This window comes from Triturus cristatus, chromosome 6 (assembly GCF_964204655.1).
Source record: "Triturus cristatus chromosome 6, aTriCri1.1, whole genome shotgun sequence".
NCBI lineage: Eukaryota > Metazoa > Chordata > Amphibia > Caudata > Salamandridae > Triturus > Triturus cristatus.
Genome location: NC_140589.1, coordinates 1,760,797,474 through 1,760,823,782, shown reverse-complemented (window position 1 = coordinate 1,760,823,782; position 26,309 = coordinate 1,760,797,474). Strand labels below are relative to the sequence as shown.

At 43.4% G+C, this 26,309-nt stretch overlaps 1 protein-coding gene across 2 annotated transcripts in view; it reads left to right on the top strand.

The window, feature by feature from the left end:
- Positions 1 to 26,309, top strand: part of LOC146821941 (xanthine dehydrogenase/oxidase-like) — a 452,547-nt gene that overhangs the window by 256,966 nt on the left and 169,272 nt on the right. For both annotated transcript variants that reach the window (XM_085613026.1, XM_085613027.1), the window contains exon 14: positions 2,493 to 2,674. In XM_085613026.1, the coding sequence (XP_085469152.1) occupies positions 2,493 to 2,674 (182 nt within the window). The remainder of the gene's footprint in view (positions 1 to 2,492; positions 2,675 to 26,309) is intronic.

Below are 26,309 nucleotides of genomic sequence, written 5' to 3'. Positions count from 1 at the left end.
TAGTTGTGGTGGAAAACAAATGAGTACTACAGGCCTGATCTGTTTATTATGAAATGTTGCTAAAATGTCAGTTAAAATATACGGCTTTTAAGTAGCAAAACCATTGAAATCCACCAGGATGAGTTATCTCAACTATAACTTGTGCCCTAAAGTAACTAAAACTCACACCCTCGCCATGTGTTGCTTATGGCCTCACATTTTACACCACTCATGACTTATTATATGACATCATTAATAAAATCACAGCATAACCTGAAAAACATCGTTGATCACAACACTGTGTAAGGTGGGGGCACAAGTTCTAGTTACTTTAGGTATGTTTTAAGTGACATTTTTACCTAACTATGATGTCCCTTTAACATGTTTTTTTTCAGTGAGTTTCTAAGTTTTTTTTATTCATAGTAAGATATCAATATCATGCTTAAATATAACTCCACTTTAACACTTCAGTTTTTCAGGGAATTTCTAGTGTTTTTAATGTAAATGTTAAGCCAACACCACACAGTGCACAACCTTTGGCCGTATGCAGTGTGGGGTTGGCTGTAGGCCAGGCCCTGCGTCCAACCTCCGTGGGCAGCCAACCCCTCCACCTGGCACGGCCTCTGCTATGAGCTGAGTGGGGTTGGCTGCAGGCAGCCAATTCCGCACTGCACATGGCTGAAGGCCACATGGCCAACAGTCTGTTTGAGAGAAATCACCGCAGTCACTCAGGTCCACTCCCTTTTTAAATTATTGGTATTAATCCTGCAAGTGTCCATCGAGAGTCAAGCGAGGTCCACTGCACTTCTGTGGGACTCCCTCAGAAGACCAGAAAGACTCACTGACTCTCGTAGTCCTCTGGGACCCCCACATGTTCCAGAAGGACAGGGTACCCTACCCTGCCCCCTTATACTTGAATATTTTTTCATGGACACAGGGAGCAGGTCTCATGTCTTGAAATGGCAGGTGAAACATTTCTCTTCATGTAGCACCTGGGAGCGAGTCTGCTGATGGGAAAAGTTATTAGCAAACCAATAAATCCGTTTTTTAGGGTAATTAGGTCCAACTTCTAACCATAACTAAGTAGTGTGGACCGCCACTCTGTTTTCATTACAGAGTGGTGGTAGCCACTCTGTCGTTCTAGTTAGGATTCTCAGGTACAAGAATTCCTCAGAATCTTGGTAGCTAGTAACTTTGCAACAGTTTGATGAATCTCCACAAGACTTTTCAGACCTAGTCATCCTTCTACATAGGCAAATGATGCAAAGTTTTGCACTTATTGGTTGAGGGGGTTCTAAGGGCCTGTGAATACTTACGTAGAAGCAGAATGCAACTACTCACTGTCCATACCTTGCTGTAGCAGCTTTAGATACAATCACAAAGTGAACTGACTCAAAATATGGAGTAGGAGGTTAGAAAGCGAACACTGGGGAGTAGATCCTGTTGAAGGCAGAGAGTTATAAGAGTATGGTCTTTGGAATAAGTTCTCAAATTGGTGAAAATGATACAACTAAGGATTTCTTGTAACTGATGGATGGATCTCATAACCAACAGTGGTGAATGAGCACTCTGTCCTCTTCCTAGTGTGGTGATGGAAGGAGGTATGAACCTGAGCCGGACCGTTAAGATGTTGGTCTGTAAATAATTAACAACCGGTTGCATAGGCATAATCACAAACACATTGCCCTTAATTAGCGTGTGACTAATGCTCTCATCTCACATACCAAACTCTCACTTGAATAAAGTATCAGTGTACCTGCTTAGACTTTTGCCAAACTTTCAAAACTAAATCTTTTCCTGAAGATTCTCAACATGGTCTGCAGTCTCAAATGTGGCAATGAGTCCTTGAGCACTTCTTTTTATTCAAGAAGAATGCAATCTTTCTCTTGTGCTTCTAATCAGTCTTTTTAACCTTCCTGCACAAAAACAATCAATGGAGGTATTTTCCTCTTTCTATATGTGCTGAGTAAAGTTATTTCTCCTTTGTTACGCAATCCCTGGGAGACGCACAGTTTAGACACATTGCCAGATTTACGCTATGTTGTAAACCTGAGGTTGTGTCAAAATCCATGGGTGTGGCGTGGTAACACCCACGCAATGACCGGGCACGTTTCTCTGACAAAAGGTGAGGCAACATCTACGAGGCCATGAAAAGTCACGGATGGTGGCTTTGTGTGGCCTAGGAGATAGATGTCTATGCCGCAAGAGCATAAAAAAAATGAGGGCAGGAATGGGGTAAGGATCCATGGGTGACCCCTATGAACATCACTTGATCAGTCCTCGTAGTAGGAGAGATATAAAGATTGTTGCTATTTTTGTTTTAATAATGTTTTATTGTTGTTATAATTAATTTTATATTTTTATTGTTGCTGTTAATGCTTTTTCTAAAGTTTTTGTTCTAAATATATATTTTATGCATCTATTATTTTATGGAAAAGCATGTGAATACAAAGTTTGCAGATCAAGAATATAAATGATCACATTGCATTTAAATATATTATATTTTTACTTAGAATGAATATTTCTCGGCCTTCAAGCAGGCCTCTCGCCGTGAGGATGACATTGCCATAGTCACTTGTGGGATGAAGGTCCTACTTACAACAGGCAAACAGGTGGAAGAGATAAAGTTAAGTTATGGAGGAATGGCCCCAGTAACAGTATTGGCAGTTAAGACATGCCAGAAGCTTGTTGGGAGGTAAGAACACAAGGACATTATACTGAATCCACTTGTGAAGGTATCAATGTGGGAATCAGGAACAATGATTTATAGACAGTGCCCTCAATGTAAACACTCTGTGATGTTCTCTAGGACTCTCTATTGGCACGTGGCTCATGGTAACTCATACACAGACACACACACATGCATGCGCACACGTGTGCATGCACATTCACATACACGCTTATATGCATACTTGTATTATGCAAGTAGCTATAAGGCGGCTTTGTCATACTGAAGGCCTGAGTGCTGGATCAATGACCATACATTATAAGAAGGGGACTCTTTTATTAACATGACAGCGTGGCCAATTCAATATTTGGAATCACCTTTGTGCTCTGCATGCTCTGATCACGTATGGTGTGGAGTGCTGGACAAGCAGGATAGGCATGGTTTACTGACTACTACTCATTAGATGATCGACATTTAGCCCACCCGTCTGCCATCTTTGCGGAAAGGAGTGTCCCAAGCAACATGTGCCCCCAAAGCTGTTGTAACCACAGGACACACTCACATTTTACTCATGTTTAACCAGGCTTGCATAGAAACACATTTTGCAAGGGCAGCTGCTCCCTCACTAACAGAGCAAAAACCAAAGGAAATGATGGACGGAGTGTTGAACATTGCAAGCACTCACCCCCAGTCAACTGATCTGGGTTTAATCCATCACCGTTCTTTAGCCCACTCTGCCACCCCAGTTCAGACATGGCCATATGCAAATCAGTCTGACCCTGTGCCTCATGGGAACAGTCCAGCCCGAACTGCCAAGCCATGTCTTCCCTGGACCGGAAACAAGCTTCCTAGGACCGGTTTCTGGCATTTCAGCCGTCTTCAGCCAGGCTTGCTTGAATCCAGTGGCAAAGTGAGCAAGGGACTCACGTCTGAGCATACCCTGCCAACTTATGGCGAACAAAGCAAAAACCAAAGGAAATGATGGACGGAGTGTTGAACATTGCAAGCACCCACCCCCAGTCAACTGATCTGGGTTTAATCCATCACCGTTCTTTAGCCCACTCTGCCACCCCAGTTCAGACATGGCCATATGCAAATCAGTCTGACCCTGTGCCTCATGGGAACAGTCCAGCCCGAACTGCCAAGCCATGTCTTCCCTGGACCGGAAACAAGCTTCCTAGGACCGGTTTCTGGCATTTCAGCCGTCTTCAGCCAGGCTTGCTTGAATCCAGTGGCAAAGTGAGCAAGGGACTCACGTCTGAGCATACCCTGCCAACTTATGGCGAACAAAGCAAAAACCAAAGGAAATGATGGACGGGGTGTTGAACATTGCAAGCACTCACCCCCAGTCAACTGATCTGGGTTTAATCCAACACCGTTCTTTAACCCACTCTGCCACCCCAGTTCAGACATGGCCATATGCAAATCAGTCTGACCCTGTGTCTCATGGGAACAGTCCAGCCCGAACTGCCAAGCCATGTCTTCCCTGGACCGGAAACAAGCTTCCTAGGACCGGTTTCTGGCATTTCAGCCGTCTTCAGCCAGGCTTGCTTGAATCCAGTGGCAAAGTGAGCAAGGGACTCACGTCTGAGCATACCCTGCCAACTTATGGCGAACAAAGCAAAAACCAAAGGAAATGATGGACGGAGTGTTGAACATTGCTTGCATTGGTTTTTCCCTCACTAACAGAGCTTGTTTATAGGCATCCTTCATACTAGCTTTTGGAGTAGAATGAAGGTTTCCACAGGGATGGGTGCAGTCTCACACTGTGTACACCCCAATGGGCTCTTAAGTACCTCATTGCAGGTCAGAGTAGCCTGCAGCACACCATGAAAGAGCATCAGGCAGACATGGTGCGCTGTCATGGTGCACTGCGTTCCATCATATGGATTCGCCCTCAGCGTCAGGTTAGATGGATTCACCACTGAAACAATGGGTACGTGTGACCTCAAGTTTCGGTCTAGAAAAGTAGCCCTCCCATTGTACGTTATAGTAATAATCATAGTCAATCAGTTGCAAGTGTTCTGTGTGGGGCCAGTCCACTAGGGCTTGCTGCACTCAAGGCAATTAATCGATTATTTTGTCAAGTACCGCCGTTGTTCAAGGAACAATAACAGTTTATTGCAAGCACTGTATGTCAGGGAACCCTTAAAGACTACATTAGATAAAGGGGAAGATGTAAGCTTACCCATCATGTTCATCCAGCCCATTTCTATGTGAATCAATCTACTGCTTTACAAGTATTTTTTAAGAGGATGTAGTTGCAAACTGGTTATTACATTAGAAAATCAGCTTCCCCCTCCTGGCCACTATTGGTTCGGAATTCACTGCTTGGGTAGACACCCAAGTGAGAAATGCTATTCACAAACCTATGTGCTGAGGTTCTGCCTTCCCCTATCCTATATTTTTCTGTGCAGAGATCTCAGCCCATGACTGCGGAGTCTCCGCAAACGTAAGTATATGTTTGAATAGTAAATCCGGGAGGGGCGGGGTGGAGTGGCTCGAAAATAGGGAATATATACTAGTAAAGAGAGGGTTAAGGGAGGAGTAATGGGATCAGGTACGGTCTAGGGAAGAATTTAGGGAGGGACGTGCACTCACCCACAAAAGAGTACGCCCATTCCTAGTCACAAATCACAACTTCCAAAATCACTGCAGCCAAAAAAGACCCCAAACCACAGCAAATATACTCCAGCTTGGAGCTGGAGTAAGTCTAGCACCACACATCGCCAACCTCGGGTACTGCAAAACCCTCCCATAGATAATAATGGAGGTAGGGACTTAAAATAAAAACCCATAGGAAATAATGTTAAATAGGTTTACTATATTAATACATTTAATTTAATGCTAAAAAATATCTTAAAGTAGTACTGATATTTTTTTAATTTTAGCATATTCTAATAATCTGTTTTGAATGTATGATTTAATTTAACATTATTTTTGATCAAAATACAAATAATTACTTGCAATTAATTCTGTACATCACTTTTAATAACAATGAATACATAATTGTTTTTATTTTGAGTGAGAATTGCTTTTCAATTTAAACTTTAGAAAAATAATGGATTTCAATTTCATATATTCAAAATTCACGAATTTGAATGAAGGTATTAACGATGTAACTTTTTATTGCATTCTACATTTAGATAAAATATAGAAAATTAATTAAAATTAATATTTTGAAGAAAAACAATCTATTTTTTTTCAAGTTTTATATACCTTTTTGCTATCCCCTATACTTTGCCATGGGGCGATCTCGGTCGATAGGCCGTTACATTTCTGTGCTATTTTGACGAAAAATCATCAGCACAGCTTGTCCATCCAAGTCAAATGAAATGCTTTATTTCATAATATCTGTAGGCTTATGTAGTATGTATATAAGTGGGTACATGAATGCAACCGCAGAAGTGATATTTGTAGGCCTAAAAGATGTATTGTGGCCATTACCAATGCTTACAATGGGCTTTGGGTCTGCCAATTGCTTATCATTTGTTGGTTTTCTTGTCAACTTCATTTGCTTGCTTCTTATTTAATGGTTTTTCTTCCTCTTCTTGAACTTGTACCTCACCTGGAGCATAACTTCTTTACTGTCCTTTTGATTGGATGAATTGCATCATTTCATTGCTTACATTCAGGGAACTACTTTATCCTTTTTCTGTCAGGACTTGATGGGAGTGCATATCTTTCCATACCCTCTCCTGTTTTTTCCCCACACAAATACCCCATGCTTCTGTGTTGCACTACCCTACCCCTATGTCTTTGGTTCTTCACCATCCCTCCCCCTCCCACTCGTGCTTGTCTTTTTTTGCTATTTTCTCACCATCTCAAACAGCTTCTGTTGTTCCCAATTTCCACTGTCTCCTCCCCTCATCGAAACTTACTCCATCTCCCTACTCCCACCACCACTGCTGGCCTCCCCCTCCCCCTCATTATTTTTCTTTTCTTGTTTACATTTTGGAGGGCCATGCAGCTGCATATTGCTGTTGGGCAGGTCTTTTCTTTTAAAAAATGGCCTTGGTTCTAAGACGGACATTTGTAGGGAGGAGGAAATACCACATTGACATTCTCACTTTTGGAAATTACCAACACCACAATACACTTATCTGACTTTTCCCCCCAAGGGTTCCCTGAAAAGTTAAGGATTACTTACAGAATCAGGAATTGCATACCAAATTCCTGCAATTATTACCCAATTTTTGTGCTTGTTCTCAACAGCATATTTGACCAGCTTTTGGTTGGTGAAATTCTGTCCCAGTTACCTCGAAGGCAGCATTCCCGCATCCTTGTAATTCCTGGTTACACTCATCTTGCTGTAGGGACCATTGAGGTAAAATGACACAATCTGTTACCGAGCCATGTGAAAGGGTCAGAAACATTCAGATCTCTTATCTGAAGTGCAACAAGATATGGGGAGGATACAGAGGCATGTTATGCGTGCGGTTCACTTGTCCTGGAAATGTCTCTGATAACAGCTCGCTTTTATTTTAACCTCAATACATATTTCCCACTCAGCACTGATAACCTCTGATAAGAGAGCCATCTTGAGGTCGAGGGAGGTGTTGGGTAGATTACACAACTTATCTGAAAAATCACTCTCCTTCATCCTATAGGGCCATATGACTGCAATGTTATCTGTTTCAAAGAAGCCAGCTGCAGAGTATAGCTCTCTCTGACCAGATAAGACACACTGTCTAGAAAGACAACTGCTCATCTGACAGCTAGATACCTGCGTTCCTCTTCACTCACGCTTGCACACAACCCTGCATCCGTTGCATCTGCAGTGGAAGCCAATCCTTCTCCTACATTGCTGCCAAGACCTGGAACAACCGCCCCTCCACCTCCACACAGACCCCTTACTGGCTGACTTCAGAAAGAGACTCAAGATCTGGCCCTTCGACAGAGACACAGCGCTCAGATACCCTTAGGGGTGACAGTGTTGCACTTCACAAATGCAGATTGATTGATTGATTGAGTCTTCCTTGTCTGCCAGGGATCCTCAATGTACAGTTTGCTTCTTTTCAGTAATTTGCCTGATTCTAAGTAAATCTTTGCTACAAACGGGGCCAACAGGATGTGTTCAAAGAGTAATTACAGAGGAGCACACAATTGGATTACACAGGGATGCCAGGATTAAAAGCCATGTGTTCTAGTTTCACTATTTTCAGCTTGGCTCACTACATCACAGCTTGTTTGTGGTTGGTTTCTACAGTGAGGCCCCTGGGACAGCACTCCCAAGGAAATACCTCTGTTCTTGGGGACTATTATGCCCTTAAGCCCGCTGACGCCTGACAAATAGCCAATGGCCTAAAACCTCAAGGGACTGGCCTAAAACTATACAGTAGTCTCATGAAGTTAATGGACAGTCCAGCAACTGGTGATAAAAACAAACTTAACCAGTTCTACTAACTGCACAAAAGAACTGCATGAAATAAAATATAGCTTTGTGACTTCAATAATCCAGTGTTATCCCCTGAGGGATGTGTTGAAAATCTGATAATTCTACACAGTTCTACAGTGATCTTAATGTAAGAGCATGGATTGATTTTTAGACTGAAGACTAACAATGTTAATGTTTTTAATATAGCAGGATACCATTTCTGAGCATGGTAACTAATGTGTGCTTGCTTTCTGTCAAGTTTGCTTCTCACCCTCATACTACCTGCGATTAGGCTGATTTTAAGTAATTCTAATCTTTGCAAAAACAGGAACAAAGGAATGTACAGGAATACAATCAAAGAACGCTTACCAAAGAGCACAGAACCTGACCACACGGGGAAGCCGGGATTAAAAGTCATGCCTGCTTGGTCCACTGTTTCCAGCTTGCTCACTACAGCACAACCTGTTTGGGGGTGGTTCTGGTGGAGAGGTCACTGGAACTGCACTCCCCAGGGAAATGGTTTTAAGTTGGGGGACATGTCCAGATGTTTTTCTTGTGTGCCCCGTCAAGGTTTGTTTAAAGAGCTCACTAACTTATTTCAGTCTTTTACTAAGCACTTTCAGTGTTTTCAGATAAGAACATGAAAAGGTAGGAGTAGGTGGTGGGCCTTTTTTTTCTGGGTCGTGGTGCAGTAGATGCTTACAGGACAGCATTCGTGGTGAATACTGTTGTTTAGCATAGGTGTCATAATACTGTTCAGATTCCAGTTGGATAACAAAGGCCCTCCCTTTGTACTGTTGGCTCACCAAGGATAGAAGAGAAGTAAAGTTCAAGGCTGTCTCCAGAAGGTGGGATAGTGATTAAAACTATGCGACAGTATGACACACTAATCACGCTTGACAAACTCAAACTCGCCTTGTCAATCTCTTTAAAGTGACTACGGGACAAATTTAAAGGAGGACAGTGTGGAATAAAAAGCCAGAAATGTGCTCAATAATCCATAGTCCTCCACGCACATTTTCTTTCTGCTCATCAGCTCCCGCCAGCGTCTCTGTGCCAGACTGTACTTTTTGGACCCGAGAAAATTTTTGTGAGAACTTATGGCTCACATGAAATGAAATGAAATGAAATGAAGGGTATGTTTATATAGCGCACCTGTCCCTCCGACTGGAGCCTCCTGGCGCTGCAGATAACCAAGCATACTGATACAAAGCAGGCTAAATTAGAGCAAGAGAGCAGGCATCAGATAGACCAAATATCCAGGTCTTAAGGGCACGTTTAAATGGATCTTGCTGTTGTATTGCCCTCAATTCCCTAGGTAATTGATTCCATGCTTTGGCTCCAAGTATTGAGGCAGATTTTCCTCCCCTAGTTGACAGTTTGAACCTGCCCACTGCCAAAAGATTAGCTGAGCTAGATCGTAAAGTTCTGGCAGCGGTATATGGTTTAAACCTGGCAGAGAGATAGGCGGGGCCGACTCCTCGAACAGCTCTAAAGGTTGTCAGAAGGAGTTTAAAAAGAATTCTTTTAGGAATTGATAGCCAATGTAAAGTCTTCAATGCAGCTGAGGCCGATGATTTACGAGGAAGGCCCAGGGCCAGTCTGGCAGCTGCATGTTGGACAACCTGAAGCCGTCTTAAGGACGATTTATTGGTCCCAACGAGAAGGCTGTTGCAGTAGTCCAACCGTGACTAAATCAGAGCTACTGTAACTGTTTTTCTTGCTGTTGCTGGAATGACATTGAAGAACTTTTTCAAAGTTCGAATGTGGCTAAAACAAATCCCTGTTAATTTTGATACATGCGGCTTAAATGAAAGTGAGGCGTCAAACAAAACTCCCAGATTTCTGGCAACCTCCACAATGGATGGAGGAGCTGCCGTATCCTCTGGCCACCAATCCTTGGGTTGGAACGTGTTGTTTTTGCCAATGGGAAGGATCTCTGTTTTATCGGTGTTACAACAGAGGTGGTTGTTAGTCATCCATTTAATGATCTCTGAGAAACAGGTTTTAAAATTCTCCTCTGCTGATGTTGTTTTATCCTCCAGAGACAAAATGAGTTGAGTGTCGTCAGCGTAGGATGTGGTCTCAATTCCAAAGGAAGAGATCAAAGAGATCAGCGGGGCCATGTATATGTTAAACAGCAGAGGACTGATGGAGGCCCCCTGAGGAACACCCGTAGAGACAGTGCGTTCAGATGATACGCAAGATCCCAAGGAGATGACTTGTTTCCTGTTAGACAGAAATAATGATATCCATGCCAGGGCCAAGTTTGTAATGCCGCATGATCTTAATCTGGCTAACAGGATGTCATGGGAAATGGTATCGAACGCGGCAGACAAGTCTAACAAAATCAAGACTGCCTTCCTGCCACTGTCCAAGATGAATTTAAGGGTGTCCGTGATCTCGAGTAGCGCTGACTCCGTCGAGTGTCTGGGGCGAAAACCCGATTGTCGAGGATGGAGGATGGACGCAGATTCAGTAAAGCTTGCCAGTTGTTGACACACTATTTTCTCAGTGATCTTACCCAAGATGGGGAGAAGCGAAATGGGCCTGTAGTTGGATAATATTGAGGAATCTACGTTCTGTTTCTTTTTTAGAGGTTTGACAATCGCGAATTTCCAATCTGTGGGCACTTTACCCAAAGCAAGAGAGGAGTTCACTATGCCATTGATTACAGGATTAACCACATCAATAATATGGTGTAAAAACGTCGGGGGGCAGACGTCCAGTGGTGAACCAGATTTGCAAGCTAATATAGCCTCTTTAGTTTGAGCTAAAGTGGCCACTTGAAATGATGCCAGAACTGGAAGATTAGAACTGAGGTCTGGTTCATTTATATCGTTACAATCTTCCGCTTTCCAAGTCCTAAAGTTTCTTTGAATGCACTGGAAAGCCCTACTGCTCATTTAAGCCTAAAGCCTAAGTAATACTGTGAAAGAATACAGTACCATACAGTTTCAGTCAGTATGCATGAACACACATACATTTACAGAAAAGTGTCTACAACTCTTAAAAGCATCAATGTACATGGTTTAATAAATCATGTGATCTGGATAAAAATTGTATTTAGATCTGGCCGGACACATCTTTCTCTGTATACCTGTTCTAACACCATTGATGCTCAATAAAGAGTAAATGAGTCAGTCCAGATGAGGCATTACATGTTGCAAGCGCTATTCACATTTGGGATCAGCCTACATTTCAGTCAGTTAAGATGCAATAGAGGTTTTCCTCTTCAGACTGTATAAGCTTGAATGCTGGGCAAAGAGATCCTGCAGCAGTAATAGACATGGCACTCTGGCCCAGGAGAAGCATGCACAACAACACATTAGAGGAGAGGAGAACTGGACCTGCAACTTCATTTTGAATGAGGACCACCAGAGTGACTCCAAGAGCTAGTATGCTGGCCTTCTGATCTGAGCCTCAGGGACATAAAAGACTCTCCAACATCCTGCACCAGCATCTGGACCCAGATGAAGTGGGCTCCTAACTCCCAAGAGGTGTCCCTCAAGTCCTGGACCCTTGTTGTGGCCTCAGAGAGCTGTATTGAAGTTTTTTTACTCTTCATGACTGCGAATTGGCCCATTCACACCAAGACTTCACTGTCCACGCCGCCATTCAACGCGAAGCTCTGCCAGCCGCCTCTTCGTGCAAAGACTTTGACTGCTCATGGGGACTGCCAGTGCGAACGTCAAGCAATGCCCATCCGTGACAACTCAAGATCTTCTTGCTACATCGACAAACGTCTGCGACACCTGGCCTACTCCCACGACGCTTTCTCCGCTCTTCGCTGCTCCCTCCACCACGAACGAGACTCTTGGCACTTATTCAAAAAGATAACATTTTCATCAGGACTAATCTGGTGACTGTAGCCGAACTGCACTCCATTGCGGTTTGCCTGAACTCGTGACATTGACCTCGTTCAGCACAACCAGATATCCATAGTTGGCGCTGTGTGCGATTTGTACTAAAATCTTCAAAAATTCATAACTCGGATTTCATAAAGTGGATTTTTGTCATTTTGGTCTTGTTTTATTTACCAATAATTACTCTCTTTTTCTAAAGTTGTGTGGGGCCATTCTGTGGTGTGTTTTCACTCTGGTACTGCTTGAAGTGTTGCACAAATACCTTACACATTGCCTCTGAGTTAAACCTGACTGCTACGTACCACTCTACCCTAGAGTAGAGCACAGGTAAATTTAGGGTTTGCTCGTGACTTCACCCTGGAAGAAATGTGGATGCTGCTTGAGATGGGTTTCATCCCCCTCACCCAGTAACCCAATTTCTTACATTAGGCAAGTGCTCCTTGGCACTTCAAGACAGTATTTTCATTACCAGCAGACATTGGAAGGGGCCACTGCACCAAGCCTGGAGAACAGACTTCCCTTAGTGGATACGCACATGGACCCAATCTCCTGGCTGTAGATCATGGTAGGCTTTAGTCAGGCAGTAAGGTAATGCAGCTTGTTCTGGAGGAAGGAACCTCTAAAGACAGTGAATAAGTTGTTAGCATTATTGAAGAGTTGCGTCATCATTTAATGCAAGTCGCTCAATGCTAGGGACACTGAAGGATTGAATGGGAGTAGCATGGGTTGCTCCATAACAATGTCATAAAGGCTAAGTTTACTTTTTTGTATGGGAATGTCTCTGATTTGCAGTCCATCAGGGTCTATTTTACACTTCTGTTCCATCTATGCCCGCTTCTCAGCCTTGGGAACATAACCCAGTAAAACAGACAGATTGTTCTGTGTAGGGGAGAAATTTACAAGGCAGTTTAAGAGTTAGGGAAAAAAGCATCCATTTTAGCAGTTTGATTGGCACAGGCTTTACCCCTAGACACTTCATTCTGAGAAGGCTGATGGTCAGCACTTTTAACAGTTACAATATTTAGAGATACTATGAGCACATCAAGTAAACCTTTGACATGAGCCCCTTTTTTGATGAGGTACCCGCTGCAGTGAGGAATCCTTTTTGCATCTGGCAGAGACAAAATTCATGACTTACTCTGAAGGCATACTTCAAGTCAGTAAATATGGTAAAAATCTTTTGGGTAGCAAGAGTGCAAGCATGAATAAGAGCAATGAATTTGGTAACTTCCTCAGAATGTAATTGGGGAAAACAGCTTTTGACAACTTCACACAGTGTAGAACCATGGTAATTTCTGAGACAAGTTGAAACTACACAGTATAACATGTGTCAGTTGGGTATCTCACAAGGAGATAACTGTGAGCCTCCTTGTCCTGGGTGATGAGAAGCAAATGTAGAGGGCTGGTTTAGAAAAGAGCAATGGATAGGTGTGATGTGCAAGGTGGATAAAAAGATATCATACTGTGACAATCTATCCAAGGACAAAAGTTGGATTTTAGTGATGAGTAAAAAGGCAGCTATGGCGTAGGGCACAGACACAATTAGGGCAGAAACAAGCGGAATATAGTCAGAGGCTTTGAAAAGATGGGCAATAACTGCTACTCTTTGTAAGCAAAGTTGAAACCCCACTCTGACTGCATCAAGTGCAGACAAAAAGCAGGGAACAAGCTTCTTTTAATATCCACAATCCTCCACTAATACTCCCATACAAAATGCCCTTTTTTTGGTGACAGCTCAAAGTGAACAGCTTGGTGTAGTCAGGGAGGCCCAATGTGGGAGCAAATTAATGAGACTGCTTTAAGTTCTCAAAGGCTTGTTCTGCTTACATTGTCCAATGCAAAGTTTCTGAAGTGTCTTTCTTTACATAGTCTTGAAGAAGTTGAACAATAGAAGTCCAATTCCAATATCCATTGTCTGCAATAGCCCTTCATCCCCAATAAAGTGCATACTTGAGAGATGATCACACGTCTCGGTAACTTACAAGTGTCTTCAATGTGATCTACAGATATATGTCTCTCTCATGCTGAAAAGCTGTGACCTAAATATCAATTTTTAATTTCTTCTTTTAAGCAATTTGCCCATCATTTGCTAATTCAACCAGGAGATACAAGTAATCAACCTTGCACTGGTTTAATGAGTCACACGCAATTAAGAAATCATCTAAATATTGCACCAGAGGAGATCTTCCATGTCCCACTTGAGACCTTGAGAGAAGATGGATGGTGATTCAGTAAATCCTCGAGGGAGTTGTCACCATGTTGACTGGCCCCCTGAAATTCAATTTAATTGAAAGGGATACTGGCTATCCTAATGTATGAGAATAGAGAAAAAGCCTGAACAAAGAACCATAAGAGTGACCCATTTGGCAGTGGCCAGAATAGGAATACTAAAGTTGCAGATTTAAGGACTTGGTATTACAACCACATTAATTGCGTGTAGGTCTTGCAAAAACCTGTACCTGTTTTACCAGGCTTTTAAATCAGCAAAATTGGAACATTACACATACTCACAATAAGACCCCTTGTTTTTTCAGTGCACAAATGTTGGGTTCATTTCCAGCCTCAGGGTCACAGTGTAGCAGGTACTGGGGAATGAGAGGTCGTTTCTTCAAGGGATTCATCTTAATCTTTACTGCTTCTGTTGACAAAAGACATCCTGCATCATTTAGGTGTGTTCAGACAATAAAGTGGAGAGTAGTTTATCACGTACATCAGAAATAGACTGAGGTACATCAGTTTTATATTTCATATCATCAGCACAGTCAGCAGTTTTACGTAAGACAGCCAAGATCTTGTTTTCTTTCATTTTCAGCACATTCAAGTAGACACAATCATTGGTAAAATACACAGTAAAGTTCAATTTGCATAAAATATTTCTCCCCAGTAGTTTTGCAGAAGAGGTGGAGATCAACAGAACAGAACAGACAATCATATTGATGGGTAAAGGGATGTAGGAGTTTGAAATGTCAACTGCATCAATGGAGATAATGAAGGGACTTAAACTGTTTTCAAGGCAGATGGCTAGTACCAGCATTGATAAGGTCTCTAATTATTATGCATTTCACATGTGAATCTTTTTGGTCTACAGGTATTAGGGTATTTATGAATCAGTAAGCTCTGCTTGGGATGTATGAAAATGTGTTGTTTCAGCTCTGGGAGGGTTGAGTAAACTCAGGTGGTTCGGGTTGGAAAGGTGCATTAGAGGATCCAATTTCCAATGAACCACATGCCAACAACTAAAACATGAGGAAACACCCAGAGCCACTGAATCCTTCTACCTTGTCCCAAGGGATTTAGGTTCTTCCTCCTCCTATTCCACCCCTTTCATTCAATCATCCCATTCCTCATTTTCCCCTCCCTTTTACAGTGTATTGAAATAATGTAATTATAACTCCTTAAACTGGACAGTCCCAAAAACCTTGGAAACTCACAAATCTTCAGTTGCCTCAGAGCTCTTGATCAGCGGATGACATGGAGCCATCTGAAATTGAATGCTTCCAAAACTGAAATACTCACATGTGGTGATTGGAAAAATTATGACCCACTCTGTGCCTGCCCCGATGATCTGGTATCACCTCCTAAAGTATCTAAGGAAGTAAGATACCTTGGAACTACCATAGACTTCAAGTTATCAATGCATGCTCAAGTGAACAAATTAGCAAGGTCAAGCTTCATTATAATGAAAACTCTGCTACTCATCTTCTCCCACCTGGGATATCCAGACAAGGTCAAGGCTATTATATCTCTTGTTCACTCTAAACTTGATTATGACAATGGCCTCTACCACGGTTCATATTTTTCAACTATGAAAAGACTACAACAGATCCAGAATTCTTCTGCCAGACTACTCCTACATGTAAAGCCATACACCCCCATTCCCCCCCTTGAAGGCCCTACATTGGTCACCGGTTGCCAGAAGATCCACCTTCAAGCTACTTTGCACCACCCATAAAGTAATACATGGAAAAGGACCACTTTCCGTCAGGAATAAAATCACCAAATCCATTCAACAAAGGAATCTCGGCTCAAGATTGGCACTTGGCCTCACAATCCCACCCATACAAGAAAAGAACCCATATGTTGTACATCTTTCTGTGTTCAATCCATTCTATGGAATTCATTATCCTCAAACATAAGATCCATGGATAACTATTTTACCATCAAAAGACTACTCAAGAGAGTTTAGGAGCAAAATGGCGTCTGTGTAGCACTCCTGTCGCTACCCCCCTCTCCTTACCTCCCCAGCCATATGGCCGACCGCAATACACGAGGTACGACAAGAGCCCGATGAGACGCAGGAGAGCCGGTTGATCATTGGTATCACTGGAGAATACGCCGGGCGCTATAGTTGTCGTATTTCAAAGCATAGCACCTACCGAAGGTGTGTTTTGTATGCGATATACGCAGCTCCCCCAAAATCGAGCAGGGAGTTACTGCGGGTTTTGCTGGACGGCCTAGTCAGGCGGAGAGGCTCTATTGATCAGATGGCGGGAAGAGGGGCGAAGGCACTCAAACCGAAGCCTGCGGTGGCAGTGGTGCGGTTTCACTTCCAGCCGGCGCTTCCAGGACGGCTGTGCTGCCCACTGCACAGCCCAAGCACTCTTGAGAACCTACCATTGAAGGGAGAGGCATAAAAAAAGGTGAAGAACTGACCGGCATGGGTAAGAAAACAGTGCAACGACCCACCAGGGGGAGCAACGTTGGGGCGCCCGCTGAAGGGCAACCTTCAATATCTTAATTGCTCTCTCACATCGGAAGCAAGGGTCTAAAGAGTCGGGAGGTTGCAGTGGCGGCTCCCCTGTCCACTCCATTGGTTTCGTCAGCCCTGATTACTGCAGAGGCTGTATTGGCAGGACTGCACACCGCAAAGCAGAAAGACGTAAGTGGTGACTCTGTTCAAGTTGATGTACCACCTGTGGTTCTAGTGGCACCAGATGGTGAAACAATAGTAGAAGAAGTAGTGACTAATCCTGCAGGCATGGAATATCCTGAATATGGGGGAGTGGAGGATGCCCTTCCTATTCCCGTGGAAAATGTAGACATCACTCTGTTAGAGCACAGCTCTCTGAGGGACCCGAAAGTGACAGTGTCACCAGAGCCTATGTTTTATTTTTCCCCTAACTGATGAGTCTGATTCCTCAATACAGGAAATTGAATCTACGAGACCCACTCTGTCAGGCACGAGCAGTAGCAGCTCCCTGGAAGAATCTGTCGTAAGGGAAGAACCGGTCTGGCGGAGGGGGGGGGAAAGGAAGTCCCTAAGCCAGAGAAAGAAACATAGAGTGAGTGTTAAGAACGTGAGCTCACAACAGAATGGAATAGCCCGGAAAGATATCCCCAGGCTGAGCTGGGACTATTCGGCAATTCAAATTGCTCGATCAGCAAGGAGGAATAATAGAGGAAGTGACTATTGGAGGATGGGCAGAAGCAATTGGCACCAAAGTAGGACTGGAGTCTACTAGCCTGGCGGAACCCTCGCTGTCGGTTATTCTGGCTACTATCAAACAGATGCAGGAAGAGGTCGGAAATTATAGTCGTCGGGCTCGACAAGCCTCATAAAAGCTACAGGGTGTGGTCAGAAAGATAAGTCAAACCTGCTTGGAGATATCAGAAAGAATGACTATGGTGGAAGCTCGCACAGAAACTCTTGTAAATGGAGGTTGCTGAGCTGAAGAACCAGAGGACATCCCAAGACTCCAAGTTAACGGATATGATGTGGAGACTAAAAGAGCAAGAAAACAGACAGAGGAGAAACAATTTGAGACTGCTGGGGATTCTGGAGGGCAGTGAAGGAGGGAACCCCTGAGGATAAATTGTAAAACTCCTAAAGGGCACCTTTCCAGAATTCATAGACTGGGACTGGGAAAAAGAAGTACAAAGAGCGCATTGATTTCCCTAATGCTTAAGAAACAGGAAGCAGATAATAAAGAATACCCCCGGGCGGTACTGGTGCACTTTGACAATTTTTTAATGAGGCAGAATATTTACGATTTGGCATGCCCTAACACCAAAACAGAGTTTGAGGAAGTGTCATTTTTTGCACTGCCAGACTTTGCCCACTCCACAGTAGCGCTTAAGACAAATGTTTTCACCATTTCAGAAGCTAGGGGCCGAAGTATACCTCCAAAATCCAGCTAAATTGAAAGTTGTGTTTAAGGGGCGCACACAAAGTTTTTTCTCGGAGGTGCAGGCCCAGGAGTATCTAGATGGATTGCGGAGGGTCCTGATATGTGAGCTAAGGTCAAAAGCCGTACATTCCAAAAAAGGGAAGGGAAACTTTAAGGTGAATTATAAAAGAGAAAATGTAAAAAAAAAAAAAAAAACTAGCTCACTTACTGAAAGGCCACTGATAGGAAGTCACAAAGGTATTAATAGTGGTGACTGGGGAGGTGAGGTAAGGTGGGATGGCGAGTTTAGTACCACAGATGTCTTCATACAGGCTAGGCCTCACTTTTTGGGAGAGGGTGGTGGGGGGGGATAGGGTTTTGAGGGGGTGGGGAGGCTTTGTTGTTGGGTGGAGGGTCGGAGGGTCTGGATGGGAGGGGTAAGGAGAGAGGGCGGAGGGGGTCGCACATGCTCATGAGGAAAGAACAAAGAAATATGAAGTCTGTTAAGAGGGAGAAAACAATTTGGTGTTGCATTGTAGAAAAGGTAGTGGTTTAGAGTCATGGTCTGTTCTATAACGTAATGTAATGGAAGGTATATGGAAGGTACGCATTGCCTCTATGAATAATAGCGATTATGTTATGTTATGATAATGACAATTTCTAGAGCGCACGTTCCCCAGGAGGTCTCTTGGTGCTAGGTATCTGATACGTCATAAATCCATAATTACTGGTACACCTGTTTAAAGAGCCAGGTCTTCAAAAGCTGTCTAAATCTTATGTAGTTGTTAGTCTAATCTCCAATGGAAATGTATTCCATACTCGGGGCAGTGACGGAGAACCTGCGCCCTCCGGTCCTTTGTTTTTTGAAAGTGGGAATAATCAGGAAGTGAGGTGGGTGGATCTCAGTTCTCTGGTTGGGGAGTATTTTGCGATCTGAGATTTCAAGAAGGCCAGGCAACTCAGATGTAGCGCCTTAAAGGCTGTACAGCATGCCTTGAACCTAGTTCTCTGCACCACCGGCAGCCAGTGGGGATCCTTGGTCACCCAAGAGATGTACCCCTCTCTGGGCAAGTTAACCGGGCAGCCTGATTTTGAATTAACTGAAGCCTACACAAAAGAACTTTAGGGAGGTCCAAATAGAGAGAGTTAGCATAGTCTATTCTAGACATAACCAAGGCTATGATTACCTGGACCAGAGCCTTCCTCATAAGGAATTTCCTTATCTTTTTTATGTGTCGCAGTTGGTAAAAGCAGGCTGACGTCACTGCACTGACCTGTTGTTTGAGTGAGAGATCCTCATCGATAATGACCCCTGGGCTTTTTACTGCTTTTTTTGGAGTGGGAGGGGAGCCCATCTCACTGGGCCACAGGGTGGGGTTCCAACCTACCACCCTGTTCTTAGCAAGGACTATCTCACTTTTGTGCGAGTTATGTTTCAAATAATTGTTGTTTATCCAATCCTGGATGAACAGCATAGTATTTTGAAAATGTTGCCTGGCCGTAGCGCTATCGTTGACCGTAAACAACAATTGCATATCATCGGCGTAGTTGTAGATGTTTACTTCCATCTTTTTAAGAGAGTTGACCAAAGGCTGAATATAGATTTTAAAAAGATAGGGAGACAAAGAGGAACCCTGAGGCACCCCACAATTCATTTGGACCTCTGCAGAGGTGAAAGAGGGTAGCCTAATCCATTGGGATATATCCTTCAGAAATGAAATCATCCAATGCAGGGCTATACCCCATAGTCCAGCTTCCCTGACCCGGTCAACCAAAACAGCATGGTCGACCGTTTCACAGGCCGCCGACAGATCTAATACCATCAGGGCTTGCGTGTTACCCATGTCTGCTTCTTTGCGCATGTCGTCGACCACTGATGTGACTACTGCTTCGGTAGAGTGAGTGGGCCTAAATCCTGCCTGGCAAGGGTCCAAAAACTCAGACTTTACAAGGGGTGCTCACTGGGGGGGTTGCAATTTTAGCTGGAGGCAACTGGTTAAAATTTACACAAGTACGGGCTGATACACAAGGCAGATGGGTAATTGCAGTGTGTCACCCTATTAGTGCAAATAAATGTACGTTGTGCATGGTATATGGCGGCATATTTGATGACCCTTATGTTTTTAAGCAGATATCTAATGAACTGACCTATCAACCATTACTGTGCAATGGGGGGATTTTATCATCAATTTGCCATGTAACTGGGAAATGGCAGCACAACAAAAATAAATTGGCCGAAAACCTAAAGTATTTCAAGCACTAGAAGGGGTTTGTAAGGATCATGGCCTTAATGATGTCTGGAGTAGGAAGTATTTTTACGCTCCGCATCACACACATGCTCGACTGGATTATTTTTTTGCGTCAACTGCATTTATAGCAGCATGTAAAATTGAGCTATACCCATGGTTCCTTTTGGACCATAATCCATTGGTTCTAGAAATACAGGGAATAAGGGGAAAAACGCAAAACACATAGAGTTTTGAGCATACCCTGCTTGCAAATGAAGATTACTACAGATACATTAGTGAGTGGATTCCAATATTCTTTCAAGAGAATATCAGCAGTGCTTCATCTAGCATATTCTGGGATACGTTTAAGGCATGCCTACGGGGGAGACACTGAGGTTCTCTTCAAATCATGGGAAGGAAGAGAAACAACTTATACAAGCCAAACAAGATAGCTTAGCGGCAGCAGAAGAAAATCTGGTCAGAGTATTGCAACAGGGAGGGAAAATGAAGGAAGCCTAATTACGAGTAATATCAGCTAGGGCAGCAATCAATGAGATTTTTGCTAATAGGGCAGCAGAAAAGTATACGGTCTGGAAGGAAAGAACATATGAGTGTAGTGAGCAAGTAGGGCACCACCTGGCTGTCAGAGCAAGGCAGAAGAGAATGACTAGTGAGGTACGAGAAGTTTGATACCCTAGTTTTGGGCTAGTCTCCAAATCAAGTAAAGTTAGAGACGCATTTTAAAAGTATTATCAATCTCTATTTTCTGAAGATACTAGATATAGTCTGTTGCAGACAGAAAGGTTTTTGAAAACAGCATTTTTAAATAAACTGACTTTTGATGAGAGGGAGTCTCTTGAAGGGGGTTTACAGTGGGAGGAGATCTATTTAGCGATGTCTAATCTTACTTCCGGCAAAGCTGCACAGCCTGATGCAATACCTTCGGAATTTTATAGAACATTTGCTCCCCAACTGAAAGATCATATGATTGCATTATTCAATCAAATCTATAGTGGAGCCACTCCTCCAGGGTCATGGTCCATCGTCAAAATTGTTGTGTTTTTGAAAAAGAACAAATCTTCGGTAGAACTGGGCTCATATTGCCCGATAACATTAATAAATGGAGATTTAAAAATCTACTCCAAAGTTTTAGTCATACGATTAGCGCAGGTAATAACAAAACTAGTGTCTAATTGACAGCATGGTTTCATTGCAGGAAGGTATACTACAGGCCACATTAGGAGAGTAATTCGCTTTTTGATGCAGTACAAGTGTCTGGAGACCCCATGGCCCTGATCCTGCTGGATGCAGAAAAGGCATTTGATAGGGTCTTCTGGCATTTTCTTTGGCAGACAATGCAGGCAATGGGCATCTGATAGTGGTTATACAGGGAATTAAAGCATTAGATTACAAACCTGTAGCTAATATCTATATTTCCGGGGACATGACAGGGCCTGTGATCGCCCGGGGAACTCAACAGGGATGTCCTTGCTCCCCACTTCTGTTTGCACTGCATAATGATCCGTTTATGCGAAACATAGAGGCAAATACAGCAATTGCACCAATAACAGTGCAAGGACCTGAAAGAAACATTTGACCATATGTGGATGAAATAGCATTAGCGATCCCTAAACCGGAAATTGCACTCAAAATAATCGAGGAGGAAGCCCTACTTTTTTGGAAGATTTCCAGCTGCTCTTTGAATAAAGATAAGACTCAAATTGTTAAGAATGATAAGATCTTGATGGTAGACAAACAAGTGGTCAAAAATGCGGTATATATGGGTGTCTGCATATCATCCAAATTGGAGGAAATTTTAAAGGAAAATTTGTAGCCTCTAATAGGGAAGACTACAAAAGAGCTTTTTAGATTGAATAATTTGCTTCTTACAATGATTGAAAGATACAATGTGATAAAGATGATTTTCTTCCCTAAAAGTTTATATTTTTTTTAGATCTATTCCCCTGGAATTCTCGAATGAATAGTGAAAAGCATTTGACGTTATCTTTACAAGGTTTTTATGGGCTTAAGCCAAACCTAGAAAGGCGTTGAAATATCTCTCACTTCCAAAAGATAGAGGAGGCTGGGCTTTACTAAATATTACATTTATAATTTTGGGCCACCACACTGCAATATAGCCATATCTTGCTTAGGGAGCCATCAACGAATGAACCCACAACACCCATCCCTTCTACATTTCAGTTGTTAATTGGCAAGGAGGCTTGTGGGTGCCTCTGGAGACAATTGGAACTGAGCTACTATAAAAAAGTATGTTTTAAGTGCTTCCTGGGAGTTTATAAGATATGGTAATCTCTTCGGATAGTGATGGGTTTAGGAAGACTGATTTGCCATACTCCGATTCAGAATAACCCGAACTTGCCGAAAATCTTTAGGGACAGCTATATATAAAACTGGGTTCAGGCAGGTATAGATAAATTAGGTATTTATTTTTCTCCTTCTGGCTTAGTAACTTTTGATGACCCGAAGTTAGGGTTTGGTATTAACAATCGGGAGTTTTTAAAGTATCTGCAAATAAGGGATTACCTACAGCGCAAGGGGATGATCCCAATGGCTTTTATAAAAAAAAGGAACTGGTGGAGATTTTAACACGCAGAATAATATCCGTGTCGGGACAATATATAATGTATTAAATAATGAAATGAAAGACGATCTTGACACATTTTCTACTAAATGGCAAGAGCAGACGAAGATTTCAGAAGCAGAGTTCGCTAAAGTTCTCATATTATCTCAAACCATTTTAATGTCGGCTAATTTATAACTGCAGTTTTATGAGAACTGTTTATAACACTCAAGCTCAGGATATCTTCAAGAATTTCGTGAGATTTTCACATATATCTATTTATTAATGTTAACTACATCTGTGGGGGACCAAGGGGTGTGATTGGTAACTGTGCCTCCCACCCCTCGGCATTCTATAGAAGGCAAGAGGACATTGGGGTGTACCAATTAGATATTCTTAAGAATATTACTATCTATGTCACTGGAGGAAACAGTGTGTTGGCTATTCCCAAGTTCTCTCACTCTACTCCCAGCAGTGCGCCTCAGTCTATCCTAGGTTGTAATCAGGCTCTGTGCACCATCGAGACCATGTCTGTCACCGGTTGGGTACAGTGCAGATCCAGAAGTGCGTGATGTCATGGAGTCAACTTCTTGTTTTGCATATACAGCTCTGTCCTCTACCACTTCTCTGCCACTGTCGCTCACACTGGCTGCACCTACTGCTCTTGCTGTATTCACTGCACATGCATGCACATTGTTTGCCTATATCCCCTCTTGCTGGTTGACCCGATAGCACTGCTCTGTATACAGGTGCTACCACTGGTACATCTCTGAGCATCAACTTCTGGCATGGGGAGGCTCAGGACATCTAACAAGTTCTACTCCTTTTTTTCTACTTGCTCTGACTTTTTGGGTGTAATTTGGGGAAACAAATAAACAGGCAGAGCTATAGGGGTACCATCCCTATCCCAAACCCCTCAAATGGGCAATTTGGTATTTGAGTCTCTTGTGGACCTCTTTCATACCCCATATTTGGGACCCAGGTTTGTGTTTATTAGCTTCCTTGGACCAATTCAAAAAGGCTGGCCAGTGATCAGGTTATGTCTTACTCTTAAGATCTTTTAGTCTTTTCCTAAGATTATTCAGATGTTCATTAGAACTCTCTAGTGAAGTTGCAGTAGAACAGTGGGGATTGAGTGACAGGCTGCTGCTGTTTTACACAACCTGTCAGACTTTTGTCTCATGTGGCTGAGGAAGACCTTTGTCCTCATTTCAGCATCTGGAGCAACTTCCATTATTTCCTTGAGAAAATTATGAAAGAAAACCATTTTCTCACAAACATGAGTTGTAGGAAAGTGGATTTATTAGAAGGTGAGTGTAGTCACCTTTAGCAAAGCAAGGAAGGCGAGACACCATAGTAGCGCACACTTAAGTGCAGTAAGTCCACTTTGTAATGTAAACCTACATGCCCTACCATATACTAAGAACTTACAGGTTGGCCAATTAGAATTATACCAATTACCATATACGTTTAGAGGACAGAGCACTGGGCCTGGTTAGCAGAGCCCAGGGTACTTTCAGAGTCAGTAACCACCAGTATCAGTCAAAAATGGGGTCAATCAAGGCAAAAGGATGGATATCTTACTCAGCCCCTCCCAAGATGAAAGGTGATGGGCAACTAACTTACACCCTGGTAGTACTCACCATCTAAGTGGAAAAATCCTGGAAAGTCTATCTGCGTTGACATGGGCAGTCCAAGGTCTGTGTTCCACTGTGCAGTCCATCCCCTTTAGTGAAATGGACCACCTCAACAATTTTGGGTTCTCCCCCCTCATCTGCATGAGCCATCTGAGAGGTCTGTGATCAGTCGAACACGGAAGTGAGTATCAAACAGGTATGGTCTCAGCATCTTCAGGTGCGGACCACAGCAATGACTTCCCTCTCAATGGCTCTCCAATTTTACTCTCTGGTGCGTAGTCACCAACTAATGAAGGAAACTGGTTGATCTTGGTCCTCCTCATTTACTTGTGCCTGTACTGCCTCAATCCCTGCCTTGAAGCATCTGTCTGTACCACAAGCTCCTTATTGTAATCAGGGACCAGTAGCGCTAGTGCTGATTACATAGCCTCCCTCAGAGTGCCGAAGGCCTTCTGACACTCTGGGATCCAAATTACTTTTTGGGGCTGCTTCTTTGAGGACAGGTAAGCTCTGTCAAGGGAGCCACAATGGTCCGATAGTTCTTCACAAACTCCTGTAGTACCCAGTCAGGCCAAGAAAGGCCCTGACCTTCGTCTGGGTCATAGGAGCTTCCCAATTCAGGATGGTCTGGATCTTGGGCTGGAGAGGTTGTATGTGGACTCCACCTACAAGGTAGACCAGGAAGACCACTGAAGCTTGCCCTAGCTGGCATTTGCTTGCCTTGATATTCAGCCCTGCCTGCTGCAGGTCCTGAAGCACGTCTCTCATGCTGACCAGGTGTTCATCCCAGGTGGTACTAAATACAGCTGTATCATCCAGATAAGCTGCACTGAAAGTTTTCAACCCAGACAGGACTCCGTTCAACAATCTTTGGAAGGTGGCAGGAGCATTCTTCAAGCCAAATGGCATCACTGTGAAATGAAAGTGGCCCTCTGAGGTGGAAAATGTTGACCTCTCCTTGGCTCCTGGACATATGGCAATTTGCCAGTAACCTGCGATCAAATCAAATTTACTCAGGTACTTTGCAGTCCTTAACCTACCAACGCTCATGAACTCTGAGCATGGGGTGAGTATCAGTCTTGGTGACTGCATTCAAATCTCTTTAGTCCTCACAAAAACTCAATTATTTCTTTCCACCTTGGGGATTAAGCTTGGGCACCAGTACCACTGGACTGGCCCATAGAGTGTCAGATTCTCAATTACCCCCAGCTACGGCATCTTGGCTACCTCAGTCTTAATGCTGGCTTTGACCTGGTCAGACAACCTGTACAACTTGTTTCGACAGGTAGGCGGTCACCACTGTCAATGTCATGGTCACACCTCGTGGTCATCAGGGAGAACAGCTCAGGAAACTGCTCTAACACTTGTCTATAGTCCTTCTGTTGCTGGTCTGTCAATTTGTGGGAGCGTACTGATCCCTCCACTGACCCATCTTGTTCATTGGTGGAGAGGAGGTCTGACAGAGGCTCACTCGCCTCCTCCCCTCCTTCATCTGTGATCATCAGCATGGTCATGTCTGCCCTGCCTTGGTGGGGTTTCAATCTGTGGACATGGAGTAACTTGTGGGGACTCCTGGGGGTGCCAAGGTCCACCAAGAAGGTGACCTCACCCTTTTTCTCTGGAATGGGGTAGGGCCCAGTCCACTTGTCCTGGAGGGCCCTGGTCGCCACAGAATCCAATATCCTCAACGACTGTCCTAGATGGTACTCAGGCACAGTAGCCTTCTGGCCATACCAGAGCTTAATAAGCTCTTGGTTGGCTTCAAGGTTGCTCCTTGCTCTCTTCATGTACTCTGAAAATGGGACGGCAGGATTAGCACATAATCCAGAACATATTGTTTGGGCTCATTGAGAGGCTTCTCCCAAG